Below are 18,500 nucleotides of genomic sequence, written 5' to 3' on the forward strand. Positions count from 1 at the left end.
GCAAGACACTTGGGATGTATGTGTCCACTAAATGGCATAATTTACCTTTTTATAATTACCGTTGATCATCTTGAAAAGTTAATGTGGAAAGACGATCCTCTTCCTTTAGCAGCAGGATAAAGACATTTATGTATCCCAGATGCCATTAGAATAATGAAGCTACCACATAGATAACATTCAGATTAATTTATCTCTTTGGTGATGAGTGTGTCACTCTGGTACTTCAATCACAACAACCAAAGAAAAGATGGCAAGGCAAAAGTAGTAAAGGCAATTAAGGTATAAGTTTAATATTTTTGAAAAGAATGCATATACAAAGAACAAAGACTTCAGACAAAGCATTTGGTTTTGCACCAAAACAACAACAGGTTATAATAATAATTATACTGACTTGGGCTGGACGTCAACCCAACTCGAAGCCACCAGTAAAGAAAAACGAGAATGAACCAATCACAAATAATCTTAACCAAACAGTCTCTCTGCCATTGGAGGTTTTTATTTGACTCGACCAATCAGAGGTTTTCTTGGTGTAACTGGCAGGTAAGAGTTCAGATGAGTTCCGACCCCTAAATGTAAAAGGAGTGAAAGTAACCTTTTTTTTTAATATATATATTTATATATATATAAAATCAAAAACAGCACAAACAGAAAAAAAAAAAAGATTTTGGTAAAAACATCTGGATCCTACATCAACATTGTGTGCCAGCTTACATTATTATTACATCTGTTAAACCTATTGTCAGAACAGAGACCAAGGCTCAGCTACATGCAGCACCATACAGTTGGAATGGGTACAACAGACCAGACAGCCCTTCACACCACAGACATGCAGCCTGGATTAAAAAAAAAAAACACTAAGGAAGGCACCAAATTCTGACCTGGCACAGAATTCTGGTGTAAATTCATGTTAACTGATCGGTTGTCTAAAAAAAACACGGATCTCCAAATACGGCTGCCGAGGAACATTTGTTTGTACGGCCTGGACGTCCCGCTGTACCCGTTCTAATTGTAAAAGGTGACGACGACGCTTCCGACGGTTATCCCGCTTTACTCTCCCTTGGTCCCTGGCAACACATGAAGAGCACGCCACTTGTTCTGCTAACACTGTTTAAGTTCCCTGCTTCCGAAAGGCCGATTCCTGCGGTCGACCGGTGGACCCGCCGCTGTTGGATGCCTTTAGCTCTTCGGTGAACACCGCAAATCCAGATGGACCGCTACTCTGCACCCTGAACACCTGTCTGAAGAGCTGAGAGGACCGGATGCTAGACGCCAATATTTACCAATTCCATTTAGGCTTAGGACCGGACTGTGTGGGGCTTCAGACGTATCGCGCCGCATTACCGAGTCCTGTCGGATCTCCGCGGTATCCTCGGTGGTCTAGAGTGAGTCTATCTGGAACGTGGAATAAATATCTCAGACTTCTCTTGTGTTTGTGGAGGGAAGGGGTGTTGGCAAACAAAAACAAAACAAAACAAAAAAAAAACACTATTCTGTTAGCACTTCTTCAGGTAGTGCTGAGAAAAGAGCGTGGAGATCGGGCGATGAGTGTGCTCGTCGACGGGGGGGGGGGGGGCGGGACCAGCAGCATGTGCAGCTGTCAATCAGGCAGCTGGAAAGGGCCGGGGGGGCGGGGCTTATCTCCATCAAAGCTATAAATTGGCTGAGGACAACTAAGTGGCTGGGCATCTAAAAAACGTGAACAGGCCACAACACTGACTGGATTTAAGTCGATCTATCGAAGCTCACAGATTTTGAATTCTACTTGTACGTAAGCCTGGTATGTTGGTCCCCGTTCCCGGAGCCCGCAGGTTCATCTTCTGTCCCGGACTCAGACTCGGGGGATGAAGCCTTCCATTATTGCAGAGAATGATGTGAAACTTGGTAGGTTGTTTTCTTTCTCGTCTTCGCTGTGGAGGACAAAGCTGTCAACCAGCCTTAGCAGAGCAAGGGAAAGGGCTGGGGGGGGGGGGGGGGGGGGGGGGGTTGGGGTTAGGGGGTGGGGGCGGGGGCGGGGCGGGCGTGTGTGTATGTATTTAAGATGTGTGTGTTGTGTTGTGTGCGAGCTTGAAAAAAGGTGGTTGGGGGGTGGGGGGGGGCCTCTCATAGCAGCACACATTTACGTTTCTTCTTGGGCTCTGGGGGCTCCAATGCGGCCAATATCGCCTCATCAAACACATTCTTTAGGCCTTTCTGTGGACACAAACACACAAACACACATGCTCAATGGAGGGGCAACACACACACGTCAAATAAAAAGGGCTGAAGGGAAACTCAATGACAGCATAAACATCAAAAATAAACAGGTGCAAACAAAAAACATCATTTAGAGTGGGCTGCAGTGTGACCTAATGGACAATCGGGGTGTGAGAGTGCTGGATGAAAAATATATATAGCAGTCAATAATTCAACAAATCAGTTAATCGTTTTTCCCTTAAATGTGGTTACCGTTATTATAGTCATGTGAGTCAGATTAGGGATAAAGTGTCAACACAAATCATAAGTCTACTGTTTCAGCGTGAGGTGCAGCTGGGTTGTGACAGTTCAAATCAAGGGCAAGTAAAACAAGAAAGTGGAGGAACAAGAGAACACGGGTCCAAAGACACTGTCCACACACACACACACACACTACAAGCTGGGTTTGTAAGGTAGGCCAAATAAAACTAACAAGCCAGACTCACACAGATATCATGCACACACCCGCCCACAGCCTTCACAGTAAATCCAAGAGTCAGTTCTGTTCTGATGAGGTTGTATTCAGGCTGGGAACACACCACATGACTTGACACACTGAAAAGACTGGAAGTCACACACTTAACACCTGCCATTCCTATATTTATATCTTGTAACGTAGAGGCACTCGCACTTGATGACAAGATGGATTTGGGGAACACACACTTGATGACCAGTTGGACTGGGAGAACACCACACTCGATGAGAAGTTGGATTTGGGGAAAACACACTTTGACAAGTTGGATTTGGGGAATACAAACGACTGGCTGGACTAAGGGAACACACACTACCCGAGTTTTAACACTACGCAACCTCCAAATTCCTGCGGAAACACACTCTCATGCCACAACAACACAGAACCAAACAAACATGGACGTGGTGGATTTTACTTTCTATAGTTTCTGTTTTTTTTTTTTTTACTTCACCCTCAAACTCTCATTGGCTCCATTGGTCCAGATTTGATCGGGAGGCAAGTCCAAAACCCTCACACATAAGATCATCTGTATAATTGCCACAAACTAGTGCCAACTCGGTCCAATCTTGGAAATCTTGATGCCAAATCATAGCTATAATCGGCCTCAAAGTCGTGTAGTGTGTTCCCAGCCTTAGAGGTACATGTTTTTGCTCTCTTCCTGTTTGCCCCTCAGCAGAGCTGCTTACAGCCTGAGCTTAGTCATGTGAGGTAAGCAGATCCGTTCTAACAGTGTTGCAGTATACAGGAAACCAATAAGCCCTCAGCATTGCTCAACTGCTCAACTCAGTAGACTAACCCTACACATTTCTTCTCTATGGACTGTGACACAGTGCTAAGAAAGGAAGAGAGAGCCAGAAAAAGAATAGCAAGTTCATTTGTCCTTTATTAGTGAATTTCACAGATCATTTCACACAATTATAGAAGCTCTTTTATTATCTGTACTTCCAAGACAGCAGGATATGCACCGCAGCAAATGGCACATTAGTGTCATATATAGAGAAAGTTGGGCCAAATAAGTCAGAAACCGTATCTCATAGGATTTACCACAAGAAAAGTCATATGAAACCCATCTATAAACCTCTATCAATAACATCAATATAGCTAAGGAGGTGCCAATATTGCCATCTTGGTACTTAACAGAGAAAAATATTAATTCAATTGGTATGTTGCCAAAACAGCCAAACACTCTCTATATATGACTTTGGTACTTAACAGCCCTATATGTAACCATAGTCAGACTCCAAGGCCTGTTTAATCATACATCAACTGTAGTACAAAAAATACATGAACATTAGGAATGGAGACTCTGTTTAATTAGTGTTCAGATCAATCTCAATAATGTGGAGCCATGTAAAGCCACCACCCTCCCTCCAGTCCAAACCCTCTCCACATAAACTATAACTACAAGAGAGAGGGGAAAGACTAACTAAAGCAAACAATGGCTACATCCCCAACTACATCCTACATCCTCTATAGGCTACCGCTCTACTTTTGGCCAGAGACCAGACACATGAGCACTGGCCAAAAGTAGGAACCTATACGGGGAATGGTATGACAGAGTGGTGAACTGTTAGATTCATGAAACAAAGCTGAAGCAACCCCATTCCAGAAGTGAGGCATTAAGTATGTTAACAGACCAACCAAACCAAATGTTAGCACAGTTACAGATTAGAAAAGGCAATTAGCAAAAGTCCTTGAGGTGCAGAGAGGCCTGGAGTCGGCAAAGAAGACCAAAAGGAAAGCAAAGACGAGAGCTATGACGCCCTCTCAATACAAAGGAGCAGTTGGTGGGGAGAGGTAAGGGCAGGAAATAGGTTGCAGATTCACGGGTTGGTTAGTTGGTTGGCTGAGATTGAGATTGGTCTAGATTTAGAAAGCAGCAGAAGTGAAAAGATGAGGATGGGGAGGAGAGAAAGGACTGAAAGGACAGAGAGGGTGGAGTAGAAGAGGGGAAGGAGAAGGGGAGAGGAGAATGGGAGAACAATGGCATGGAGAGGAGGAAAGAGATGGGAGCAGAGGCGACAGGGAGACTTTAAAATATACAGCATTTCCTCTTTCTCTGCGTCTCAGGTGGCTCTAGGGCGGCTAGGATAGCTTCATCAAATACATTCTTCAGCCCTCGCTACAACGACAGAGGGGAGGGGAGAGAACAACAGCACAGTTAGCACAGCAAACAGAGAGAAAGAGAGAGATGGGGGAGGAAGATAAAGAGGAACATGGCAGAACAAGGAGGAAAAGTATTTGTGTGAAATACAGTGAGAAGTGTTGGAAAGGCATGGTAGAAAGATAAAGAGTGAGAGGCAACGGTGTTGAGCGGCACTCCAGAGCAGAGAGAGAGAGCAGTAGTTGAACAGTGGGCTGAGGTTGAGGTGTGGACGGAGTGCTGCGATCCCAGACCGGAAACAGGAAATTACATCAGCAGCTGTGCAACAGCTCTGCCAGGGCGGGAGGGAGGGAGGGAGGGCGGGAGGGAGGGAGGGCGGGAGGGGGAGAGACAGGAAGGAAGGAGCAGAGCAGGGAGGGGGGTGGCTACACCTCAGCTCCATCAACACTATTGTTCTCTCCCAGACCAAAGCCTGGTTGCCCAAACCCTGATCTGAAACCAGTGTCATGTTGCCTCTCCCAGGCCTGAGGTTATAACAGCGGATAGAGGTGCACCGATACCAATGTTTCAGAACCAATACAAGTTCAGAGTACTTTATCAAGAAGATCGACCGATACAAGTATCAAGTACTTTATCAAGTAGATTGACCAATATGAATACTGGTCCAAGCACTACTCAATTTACACTCATTCATGCCGTCTAGCATTGACCTGTTTTAAACATTTATATTTACTGAATACCATTTATTCATTTGATCAAATTATACACTGGCCATTACATAACAACCCTCAAATAAAAAAATAATGAATAATGACAAATGATAATAGAAAATAGGCTGCACATGCTACATAACAAGCTAGAGGAAATGGCTTCTCACTCTGGACAAACAGCTTACTGACCAACTTTCAAAAACAGCTTATTCAAAATATGTTAACAGATAAAGAACAGTGGTATGCTGGGCCAAATAAAACAGAATGACATTTAGCCATGGCATAATCATGGCTCCTCTTCTAAACAATAGGTGCTATGGCATGAACTTCACAAATAGAGACATGTTTCCTCTCACTGGAAGTTTTATATTGCGGCAAAGCCGTGCCATTAAAGTATCGATATCAGGACAGCTTCATTTGCTGATCCGAGTACTTGGGAGCTGCCCCGGTGTCAATCCCGATGTTACAGATACTATCAGTGCACCTCTAACAGTGGGTTAGCGTGTGGGAAGCTGATCCCAGAACTGGGCCCTGGGCCATGTTGTGCTGGGACGCTCCCAGGATAATGGTGTAACAGAGTGGATTGGTGCCGGTCTTTCTGGGCACTTGTGTTGGAAAGGGTCATAGCTAACACATGAGCTGACCCTCCCAGACTCTCCACTCTGATCTGTTACATGGAGTCTACACAACCTACATGCAGCCTCAACTGGCTTCCTCAGCTGCTCTAGTACAACTGAAGCCAGACTTCTTACTGCAGCCTGAGTATACTATGGACTAAAAGCAAGGTTTTTCTAAGCCATGGGGAAAAACCTTAAGGAGATGAGCAACGCCACTGAACTCATGAGCAGCATGCAGATCAAAACACAACAAACAGTGTGTGTACAGGCTAGGGGATATGTTCCCCTTTCCTCCACTTTCTTGGTTCTTGCCACTGAAATGCCTAACATATGCATGTCCCAGAGTGTGTGTGTGTGTGTCTGCATACATCTTACCTGCGTGAGGGCTGAGCACTCCACGTATTTGACAGCCTTGAGGTCCCTAGCCAGTTTCTCTGCTGTCTCGGGAGTGATGGGCTTCTGCTTGTTCTTGGCCAGTTTCTCTATAGTAGATGGGTCGTCCCGCAGATCAATCTGGGTCCCAACCAGCAGGAAGGGCGTCTTTGGACAGTGGTGGGTGATCTCTGGTACCCACTGGGAACACATGGCAAAACAGCTGTTAACATACTGCATCAGAAGTGTTTGTGAAAGGGCCGTCACTACGGAATTAAGCAAACTATTAAAATGTTGCAAAAAATAAAATGCAACTTTGATAGTTTCCAACAGCTGGGTTGAAGCAAAGAAATCGGCTTTCCTAAGGTCAGAGAACATGTCCACCAGAAAAATGGAAAGAATCTTCCAGAATGTAGTAGTATTGGGTAAGCTGTTCTTTGGTGTCAGCTAATCTTGGTCATTTTTCATGCTTTCATCTGAAGATGAAAACGAAGAAATGCACTTGGCAATATTCTACTGTACCAACTAATAGTTATACAAACACGATGGAGACATACATGGGATTTCTGGGAGGTCTGGGATGTTGCAACATCATTATTTCGATACACTGTAATCCACATAAAAATACTTGGAGGGAAACCTAACAACTGATCCGCAACTGATGAAATTCTGCAATGTGCTTTGTAGCAACTGATACATAACATTCACATCATTATATTAACCAGTGATTATCTCCCCAGATTAATAGTTATTTATGTATCAAGATTGCTGAAATCATCCCCCCAAAAAATCCCAAACGGAGCATCCATACTTTATGATGGAGGGTGAGTAGTGAGAGGAAAAAGGAAGAGGGAGAGACTTGCCTTTTCTTTGACGTTTTCGAAGGAGGAGGGGGACACGACGGAGAAACAGACGAGGAAGACATCTGTCTGGGGATAACTCAGAGGTCGTAACCTGTCGTAGTCCTCCTGACCTGGAGAAAGCACACAAAAACACACATGTAACACACACGCACAATCTGTCCATCGACAATCCAGGTACCGGTATTTACGCGGTCCGGAATGCAGGACGTCTCTGTAAGCAGACAGAGGCAGACCGCCAAAACCACAGGACACACCTCAATCTAAAATAAAACTCACATCAATGCACGCCCTAGTTTCACAAACGTCAGCCTTCGGATGGAATGCAGAGGAAGGCAGCTCATCTAAGGTGGTTCCCTTCTACCTCCCATCAAGCAACCCAATACCATGTCTTCCATTCGACTGGTTAGAGACAACTGTTTTACAGTACCAAGTGTCTGTATTGACAAGGGCTTAAAATGTATTGACTGACATTTCCCCTCGACCAGGACTAGCAATTAAAGTGACTGATTAGATGTCCTGGATGAACAGCATTGAGCAAGTGTAGGGTGGAATAAGAAAGACATACCTGCAGTATCAAACAAGCCCAGAGTGTAGGGCTCCCCTCCGATCATTACAGTTACAGCATAGTTATCAAACACCTACAACAGAGAGACAGAGACAAGTGGTCATGCACAAACACAAACTGTAAGGAGCTGATATAAAATAAAATATCAATACATCTTTGGCTCCCATTAGGGTTCAACCACATGGGTTTTTGAAGGCCTACGCCAAAACCTATATTTTACACTGAAGCCATTGTGTGGTTATATCCACTATCTTTAAATTTTACCAATTTCATGCCAAAAAAATTACAAGGGTTCAGTGTTTCCACCAGAATTTTATTCTTGTGAGGCTGGAAAAGCCTCTGAAACAGCATTTAGATCATCATGGGACACTAAAACTTTCCAAAGAAACCAAAATGATTTAAATTATTTTCCTCCTTAAGGCAGGGTGACCCATTACATTTATTCAGTGGGATACTGCCTGTAAAAGAATAATTAATTTACAAAAAACATCATTGACCATGGAAAGGAATAAAAATGTACAAAGAAAATGAAATTTCATTGCACCTTTTACAGACTGTTTTTATGTAGCTGTGTTTAGGGAGGAAGCTCCATCACATCACAGGTGAACCACATGACCATGGCCGATATCCAATAACAAGAGGCCAATATCGGCCTGACATATTGGCAAACTATATTGGTGTAACCCTAGTTCTCGCACTTACCGTAGGTACATATTCGGAGGGGAACTTGTTTGTGGTGTAAGAGATGAGCAGACAGGTTTTACCCACTGCTCCGTCCCCGACTACAACACACTTGATGGTCTGCATAGCTGTGTTTTACAGTCCTCACTACTCATTCAAGATCTGGAACAGAGAAGCAAAGAGGAAAAAGAAGAAGGGAATGTTTCATTAGTGATGGTCAGGGCAGAGGGCTCACACACCAGGATAACAACTGACTCCCAACCCAACAACAACAAAAACACTAAAATGCACAAGTGAGAATTGCCTGAAAATGGACGTGAGACGATTCCCCTATGTCCCTAAACCGGTCAGGTCAATCTAACAACAGGGTCACAACAGGAAGTTGGGATCTACCTTTTGTTTTCCCTGTTGTGGGAATTGTGTGCAGCATCACAGAAACAAAGCTTAATAATGTAGTGAAGACATAAATGCAGAACATTGCAGAATTATGGGGTCATGGGGAAATTGTTGTAAACAGCAAAAGATGTAGGCTAGGCTATTTTGAGCAATGTCTATTATGAATAGATGAACAAAAATGCCATGATACTGTGTATGGGGTGCAAAGCTATGTTCAAGGGATGCTGTGTTTAAGCTGACTGTACATGTCCATAAACACACACATTGCAAAGTTATGGACTGATGGAGCCATGTCACAGTGACAGTAACCAACAGTATAGGTCGACAAGCAAATTCAGTGCGAGTGTCAGCAAATATATGCAGCTAGACATGAAACTACACACAAACAGCTTTTGCAGTGAGGGTGTCTGCCTCTGCAACACTCAACTACAGCCTACGTTTTCCATTTTGTATGGCAATGTTCACTAAAGAGCAGAAAAACCAATAATTTAGAACTAGGGTACAAGAGCCTGCAGATATTTTCCAAAGTGGGCCAACAAAGCCCAGCTCTGATAATCTAGTCACTTTCCAAATGTCCATGACCACTTCTGAAAAGTACTGTGTGTACTGTGAGGTTCATTATGTGTGTGTGTGTGTGTTGCCCCTACTCTGATGATGATGGATCTTTCTCAGAATTAAATGTTACGGTTCACTAAGGAAAATTTTAAGCACATGCAATATCACTGCTCAATTCTGACTAGCCTACATGATTGTTAAAATAGTGAAAGATAAACACTGTTGTAGGCATAGATGAGCATTGATGTTAGGGATGTAAATAACGAGTAATTTAGTAAACGAGTACTTATTTTCTCTTACTGAATAGTATTCGATTACTCTTTTTTCCGGTGTGTGGGAGTTTAGTCTGAGTGAATGAAAGCACTCTTGGCTGACATGACGGCTCTGAGCTAGCAACGGTATGATGCTTTTGCTTTTATATGGTTACACATAGCCTAGTACTTGTTCCACCCACGTATTTTAAAATACTGCATGATTTTCACTCATTGAAATTGGGGACAATCCATCATCCTTATGGAGGGAGGCCCTTCCTAGAGGATAATTTAAAGTATCACAAACAATTAAAACAGAATTTATAGGGGTCTCCTTTAATTGACAGCTGGAGCAGAGGTGAGAAGGAGTGGGTGAGAGGGTGCTCATTAGGTAGCACCTAGTTAAGACAACACCGTGGCAATCATCAGTATGGAACATTTCAACATTAACCCATTTCACACTCTCCCCCATCTCCGGTCAGGTCACTGCCCCACACACACACACACACACACACACACACACACACACACACACACACACACACACACACACACACACACACACACACACACACACACACACACACACACACACACACACACACACACACACACACACACACACACACACACACACACACACACACACACACACACACACACACACACACACACCATCTTCTTCACTGGTCCAGCTAACACGCCACATTTACATGCAACTCCTGCATTCTGTCCAAATGCAGCCACGCAAGGGGTAAGACTTTATGCCAGTTCAAAGTACAGCCAGCATTTTGTCATAATTTCTCTATGACAAATAGTTAGTAAAAGCATTTTCCAACAACATTATTCAACTGGAGCCTGACCTAAAATTGATGCGGACCAAGGCCATCCCAACATTTTTCTGCATTAATGTCACTTTCTATTTGACATGGGGCCGTTTATGGGGAGTTAACCCCCTCCTGCTACTAATTAATAACTACAACTCCCAGATCAACCCTGGTGTCAAAGGGAAGGGTATGATTGGCCAGACGTCCAGATGAGGTTGTCCCTACTAATACAGATTCTCACCAGCACTGAGGGATCCTACAGGCAGCACAGCTAGAGACCCCTTTGGGGAACAAGTGGTGAGTATGAACGTCCTTCACACAAAGGCACTGCACACTGTGAGGCTGCGCTAATATAGGATGAACTGTCATTGATTTTGACGGGGTGAAATAAAGGAAATAGAAGGGAAATACACCACCTTAGCATTGTTGTTTCTCCCCACAATTCCCCAAAAACAGATTTGAAATAGTTTGAAACATCAAATCAACAGTGACAGCACAACACCACACAAGAACCCACTACAGCAAAACAGATATAAGAGAGAAGCAACAATATTAGTAACTCATATGGTCTTTTACTGTACTGTATTTGGTTGTATATCCACAGATTATAAAGCACTCATCATAAGCATACACAATGTTAATTCTGAAGATTTTCCTATGAAATTTCAGTTCAACACATGACTGGAGTGGTAGCCTAAACCAGGAGCTATTAAAACTTCAGCTCACCGTTTCTTCTTATGAAGACTGAGACAAAATACAGCTTGTGCTGAATTAATAGGTCGCAGCTCTGATTACCTCAAAGTAAACTTACTGAGACAGTAAAGAATACCAATGACATATGGCACTCATCCATGGCAGAGATAGTGTATAAGGTTGCAAGATAATTGCAGGAGTGAATACTAATACTTTTGGACTTATTGTAGGGATAAGCAGGGATATGAAAGGCAGGCAACATAAAAACATTGGTTTGGCAAAGGACAGTTTAATGTTAAATACTTGCCAAATGTTCTGGCTCTAGATTTTAACTGATCATTTGGCCCCTAAACTGGGTCAATTTTCAGTCTGGAGGCATGCTAGAACTGAACAAACAATATTCTAATAGACAAATTTATCAGAGATTGGTAAAAGTAACTTCCAAAAGGTATTAAATATTGCATCTTACTCATAGCTGGTACGGCTCCACCAGGAGCATACATCAGAGCATGGTACTCTGAAGCCCCCCTGAAGCCCCTTTTCACACATGAAACACGTAAAATTTTAATTTTTCCGGTTAAGGTAGCAGTTTCTGTTGTTCACACAAGACATGCTTTTCCGCTTTAATGTAATGCTACCGTTCACACAATACTGGCAATACCGTTAAATTGCACCGTTATCTCCCGGAAATTACGTTTAACTGCTGGAGTCTGAGACTACAGTTTGAAAACAGGGCGGGCTAATCTCTCCGTCCACCCAGACTCCGAGGATCTCTCTTATTTCCACGTCTGTCCAATTCCACATTTGTCAAAAAGTAAAGCTACAGACCATTGTATAGTGGTGTTTACTTCCCTCCTACAGTTCGACAACAGAGCGTCCTAACGTTGTATGGCTTGTGCCGTTAATGTTACAGCATTGTTCACACATGCAGTCGATATGGAACTTTACTAGTAACGTTACAACGTCATGAGCAGTGAAATTGGCAGAACTGATTTACTGGCATTTCGACACCGGCTCCTTTTCACACATGACGGCGTGCTATCACATTTGCGGAACAGGCTGCATGTGTGAAAGGGGCTTGAGACAAGGAACCATGCCAGTAGAGCTGATGTACAGAAGTGTGGCTACCCAGAAGCAATGTAACAGCATCTAATCTCAGGCCTACCAGAGGCAATGTCCTTTAGTGTAGGGGAAAGAAGCACAATCCTCAGCAAAGCTCCAATTTATGTGACAGATGACCCTTTGCTCCCCTTTTTCCTTCATTGAGAGAACAGCTTTCTCCTCCCTCTCCCAGCAGACAGTGGGTCACTGCGGCTTTAAACTGGAGCATAACGTCATCCATTTAGTTGTGCTGCAAAGCACAAGTCGACCAGTACCTGCCCATAGTCACCAGTATAGGATCATTTCCCCTACCATAAAACTCAACCTTCATACCAATGGGTAAAGTCACAAATATTGGCCTTAAATCTATGCCTATAATACCACTACTATGCATCTTGCAGCATTACGTGGCATGCACATCACAACAACATACTGTACTAAGACACCAAAGGACTTATTCAAGCCCATATATAAGCTTCATGTTTTGGAGAAACAAGATAACTTTCTGCAAGATGAAGGCAATAAAACTTATCTGCAGTAGCATATAAAAAGGTAAAAATGGTAGAATTAGAAGGCTAAAGGAGCAATTCAATATTCTCACTGATGGTGGGCACACAATGGCAAACTCGACTCCCAGTGAGAGAGCACAGTATGTCCATCAGCTATTGGCCAGCAGCCTAAAACCATCCATCTGTCTTGCCTGTCTAATATGCCCCCCTGAGCTCTAGACAGGTTAGTTTATGAGAAGATCCTCCATAAAACAGACTGGGTGTATGTGGAGCACAGTGATCCAACATTTCTCCTCCATAAGTTATGATATGTCTGCACTAAGCCTCTGCAGAGCTCTGCAGCACTGAGGGGGGAGAGGAGGGGAGAGCCGGTGAGTATGAGAAAGGAGAATTACAAGCAGGAGGGACAAAACAGCAGAGACCATGTTACATTGTGAATAAGGTTAAAAGGAGAGAGCACACCGGAGAGGGGAAGTCCAGCAGAAACAAATGAACCTGTCAGCCACTAAGATACGAATGCAGTGGTAACACATTCTACATCCAATTAGCTAGCTAGGCCTTTATGTTGCATTTGATTCAATGTTGGGAGAAAGTGACAGTCCAAGTGCAAGCGCAGTCAGAAATGGAGGGACAACTGTGCAACTGAATGAAATTTCAGTTTAGTTCCCATCATCAGGGCAAGTGTATCATACTGAAATGGAATGAGGTGGTAAGTCCTATGTTCTTATTAGGGGTTGGGGAGAGGAAGCCAGGTGGCATTTCCTACCCTCTCCCATCCATGTCCACCTGTGATTTTCTCTCATAGTAGCAGATCCAAACTGATTGGGAATGGCGGTTTCAGGGACACCAAATCGAAAAGGATATATGTGTATAGCTAAACTTAAACATAGCCTACTCAACAACTTTCAAAACCTAAACAAATTTGTGAAACATTCATGCAGCTATTTGCTTCAAAGTGGGATTTCACTCTGAATGTACCATGTAACATGTGCAACACTACTGATTTCCATCAGGTCTAAAGAACCGAACAGCAGTTACGTCTTTTTAGAGTAATTTAAGTAAGACGAGCCCAATCGCACAACAATACGTGGGAACCATAGGCATCTGATTGACAGCTGCTTCAGTAATGCATGTACAAAGCAGTGTTCCCACTCAAACTAATATGTTTCACTGCAGTCTGTAGAAAAATATTCTTTGGAAATCATTACCAAGAACCCTTTGCCAGCAAAAGGCATAAAGGCTAACCTTGTTATTGTTGTTTAATCATAAGCTGTTATACAGAATACTGTCTTAATACTTGACATGGTAGACTAAAATGCGTAGTCGTGCTTTTATTAAGTGTTTATTATCAGTGTTTCCTGTGGAATTTTTTGTTGTAGACTGTGGGGGTGAGCAGTACTTCTGGTTCTGCAACCCAGGTTCACTCCTCTGCCTGTTCCATCAATCAATTCCAATAGGTGTTGCGGTTTAAAGGCCGATTTATGTTTCTGCGTGAAGGTGTCGCTGTAGCTACGCCATAGGTGTCTGCGGCAGTGTAAGCATTTATAGTTCTGCGTTGGTGACTCTGCGCATAGACCACCAAAATGCTAGATGGGAGTGTCTTGCTTTGTTAACACAGAGGTAATAACAGAAGTAGTGGGGTTTACATTATCTGAAACCCATGTTCTGGGATATTTCTTGCCACGGATTCAGTGACATCTGGTAGCCTAATCTTTATAATTTGGGAATGAAGCGTCATACAAATGAACATATTTGCGAACCTCTTCAGCTAGCTGAGCAACAAGACTAGATGAGGAAATTTCATTATATTTACATTTTTCTAGCTGCGGGGGTCATTTTGCAGCTGTGGAGGGCCACTGCAGCTAAATGAATGTACAGGAAAAACTAGATTAAATTACAGTGCACATGTTACCAAGTATTTCTGAAAACAATTTAAATGCAAGCTGTTTACTGGCTCAACTATGAGAGCACAGTTTGTGGACTTTGAAAGTATTTTTGAACACTAGTGGCTCACAGAACTATGGGACTTACATTAACAGCTCCCTTAACTTGCCCATTTCTTTTTTGTGAAAATTTGTCATCACCATCAGAATGGCCCAATTAGTGGGGCAGCTTCTGACTAGTAGGCAACTAATTACAATATGGTTCTAAACCCTAAATAATGTGATACTGAGGCTAAGGAGTTAGCACAGACCGAGCACCAACCTCATTTCACAGTCCGTTTCTCTAAGCAGCCAGTAGGGCCACAAGCCACAAGTTTATTACTATGAATTTGAATTACATGTATTTGACAAATAGTCTAACCAATTTTGCCTATAGGCAGAATTTTTCAAATTTAGGAGAGGTGACAGCTCTGCTACTATCTGTTGCGTCACGGCAAAGGGATTCTAGAGGTGTAGCCCAGACTGAGGATTTAAGTGCATGGCTGAGAAGCAAGAAAAATAGATGAGACAAGGTTGTAGTACGCTAGTGGGCAAAATCAGTGAAACAAGCTCAATGGCTCAGTGGGATATTAACACCCTCCAAGTGCCAAATGCTGGTTAATTTTGTAATATGGCAGATAAATCAATACGGGTAACCCGCCACACTCCAGTAACGTTTTGTCTTTGCACTACACTCTGACTGTGAGCCAAATCAAAGCTTCTGTATCAAACAAGCTTCTTAATCGCTGCCCGTTACACTGCTCTACACAAAGCTGTAGCATCTGAACTTCTGTTTTGCTACTACCTGGATGGTTAATTAACCTGATGTTAGGATTAATATCAAAATGTGAAACATTCTAACTTCAGAGTGTATGAGTTGAGTGTAGTATGCATGCTCTTTTGCCATTCTGAATTTGGTTGCACTTTATAAAGAATTGCAAACTTAATTCATTATATAATTTGCAAGTGCTAGTGCAAATTTTAGCACAGAAAACAGCCTTGAAACTGGTAGGGTGACATATTTCATTAAAATGTATTAGGCTAATTATTCTGACCAGTAAAAGATATTGGCAGGTATTTATTTGTTTACCAGCCCTTGACAGGCGAGCCAAAATATAAATTTTTGGAATCCATCCGCCATTGTAGCCAATGGAGGAAAAGGTTAGTTTCCTTGTCTAGTGGCTAACCTAATCTCCATACAATAGCACAGGAATCATACTGTCCTGCAGGGCCAATGCATTTTTTGGTACAATGTGTGACTGACCAAAACTTCAACAAGCTGGATCCTCAAATAGAGGCAAATCTGATCTGAACACAATCTTGCAATAGCAGCCAGACACTTCAGTAAGCTGATGCTCATGGGCAACAGAGGCTGGCTACAGCTGTAATAATGCCTTCAGACTTAATCCACTCATTTGTGTTTGTAGGCCAGCTAGCACTCTGAAGGAAGGCCAGCTTAAGGACCACTAGTGAATGCAACTGAGATCCAGTTTGATAGGGTGGCAGATGCTGGCATTTACACAAGAACACAAAGCTCCTAATTTGAAATAAACACTGTAGATGGGGCACAAGTGCATCAAGTGAAATATTTAGCAACACTCGAATACGCTTATCATAAATGGGGCGTCTGTGTTTTTACTTAAAAGTGTATAGCTCGGACACCCCTAGGATCTGACCATTACTGTATACACAGACATCTGAGACAATACTGCAAGGCAGTGACTGGCGTTACACAGGATTTACCAACTTAAAATTCCCTCATTGCTTGGTCACAGCTTAACTGAAACCTTCCTTCCAGGCCCATTGGAACCAAAGAATCAATGATGCATTTAAACACAGGCTTGATCAAGAAAAAGAATGGACATCTGGCCATTTCAAACTGACATATACAGACCCAGTGTGAAACGTATCACAAACACAAACATTCTGTCTTGTCTCATATCAAGACAGAATGGATATGAAGAGATGGTTTTCCAACATAAGCTTAAGACTTTCTGTTCTCTTCGTGCTTTAGAAGACTGTCTAGATCAGCAATGACCACAATTGGTGGTGATAAAGTAGGCAATGTGATAATCTATCAGACTGTCCATGTTATTAAAGTTATCTAAATGACAAGAAACACAATTACCACACCATACCTGATAGACAGCTACTATTACAACCTAGTCTTAGCTAGCGTTACCTAGCATTAGCTGCTCAATTTCGGCCACATCGGCCGGCCTCAGTCTGGCTTGCCTTTATTTACTCACCGTGACTAGGTTACTAATTGCCTGCTGAATGTTATAACTAAGATAACTCACATTATAGTTACAAGTTCAATTTTGTGGACCTCGGCCTTAGCACCGAAACGTTAATTTGTACAGCTAGGGTCAGGGCCTGGCTTTGATTGCAAAAATGGCTAACGTTAACGTTACTCCTTTTATTGAGCTTGTTAGCTAGCTAACTAGTACAGCTAACATCTCCTCGCGTTAGTTTGGAGGCAAAGTCCTGTCAAATGAAATAACTAACAAATAAATTCTCAAATCTTTAGCTAGACAGGCCCAGAAGACGTTTATTTACTAACCGGTCTACAAAGATAGTCTGTCTGCCTGCTTTGCTAGCTGGTGTCCTCCCTAGTTGCTTGCTAGCTAGCTGAGCTAACCTTAGCGGATGCTGTTGCTGAATGAGATAACCAAATAAACAATTATAACCCGCGTTGAAGAAATGTACAGCACATAGGATAATCACAGTAGTCTAAGTAATAATACGATGACATTATTCACAGTTAAATCATGAACAATAACGAAAAGAAAGATTTTTTTTCATACCGTATCCTCTATTTGTGTCTCTGCGCCGGGCGTTGGCAGCTCCGCGCTAGGGGCTTCCCAGTCAACAGAACAGGGACACGTTGCGTTGCGTAGTACGTCGTAACGTTAATCAAATTTACTAAAATAGTTTATTTTTAGTATCTTTTCGTTTTCAAGCATGGAAAAAGCTGTGATATCATACTACATATTCGATAATATAAATGAAAATAGGGACAATGCACATCTAAGTTAAAACAGACCAAACTTTTCCCCTAGTTTTGCCTCCAGGATAATTGTTTCAACATTCATAAGAGGAGTACAGTGAGTTAGAATGACAAACTGTACTAAATCTGAATCCTAACTCCCATAGCTACTTCATTTTGAGGATTTGTTGGTATTTTACAAGGTAACGTTCATTCACTTGTATATCATGTTCTCCTATATAATTTGTACTAGAACTTCCATTCAAGTTTTTGTCCGTATATAAAATTTGTATCTAATAAAAAGCGAAATTGGATGCTAAGCATATCAAGAATATTAAAAAATACCCTAGGCGGGACATCTGGTTGCTGAATTATAGAACGTTTAGTGCTCCACACGACATACTTCCACTGCATTTATGAGTGAAATCCCATTCTCTTCAAATTCAAAGCAGTGCTCTCACATTTAGCTTTATTTTTACATTTATTGTACCAAATACTAGACACTCCTAAGCATGGCAACACTGTGTATAAATTCCAGGAAAGGGTCCCATCATACTGCACAAACAAGGACACTAATTTTCTTCCCAGTAAATGTACTTTGTCCAGTTATGTTTGCAGCTTGAAGTTTGACCTACATAAGA

General features: G+C 42.5%; 1 protein-coding gene across 1 annotated transcript; it reads right to left on the bottom strand.

The window, feature by feature from the left end:
* Window positions 1-265: 265 nt before the first annotated feature.
* LOC139639790 (cell division control protein 42 homolog) lies at window positions 266-17,734 on the bottom strand. The gene is made up of 6 exons (XM_071513940.1): window positions 17,678-17,734; window positions 8,638-8,778; window positions 7,936-8,008; window positions 7,371-7,480; window positions 6,511-6,708; window positions 266-2,190 (listed from the first exon to the last, which is right to left on the bottom strand). The coding sequence occupies exons 2-6, from the start codon at window positions 8,740-8,742 to the stop codon at window positions 2,101-2,103; spliced, it is 576 nt and encodes a 191-aa protein (XP_071370041.1). The 5' UTR covers window positions 8,743-8,778; window positions 17,678-17,734; the 3' UTR covers window positions 266-2,100.
* Between the last annotated feature and the right edge of the window lie 766 nt (window positions 17,735-18,500).

The sequence above is a fragment of the Centroberyx affinis genome, unplaced genomic scaffold, assembly GCF_046629955.1.
Source record: "Centroberyx affinis isolate AG114_WGS23_722 - 3 ecotype Tasmania unplaced genomic scaffold, CSIRO-AGI_Caff_v1 ptg007711l_1, whole genome shotgun sequence".
Classification (NCBI taxonomy): domain Eukaryota; kingdom Metazoa; phylum Chordata; class Actinopteri; order Beryciformes; family Berycidae; genus Centroberyx; species Centroberyx affinis.

Bases quoted from the DNA above. Each gene is read 5' to 3' on its own strand.
- LOC139639790 (XM_071513940.1), bottom strand. From the start codon at position 8,742: ATGCAGACCATCAAGTGTGTTGTAGTCGGGGACGGAGCAGTGGGTAAA. The intron at 8,009-8,637 runs GTAAGTGCGAGA...TCTCTGTTGTAG, and splicing joins CCTCCGAATATGTACCTACG to GTGTTTGATAACTATGCTGT. The intron at 2,191-6,510 runs GTAAGATGTATG...TTGTGTCCACAG, and splicing joins AGTGCTCAGCCCTCACGCAG to AAAGGCCTAAAGAATGTGTT.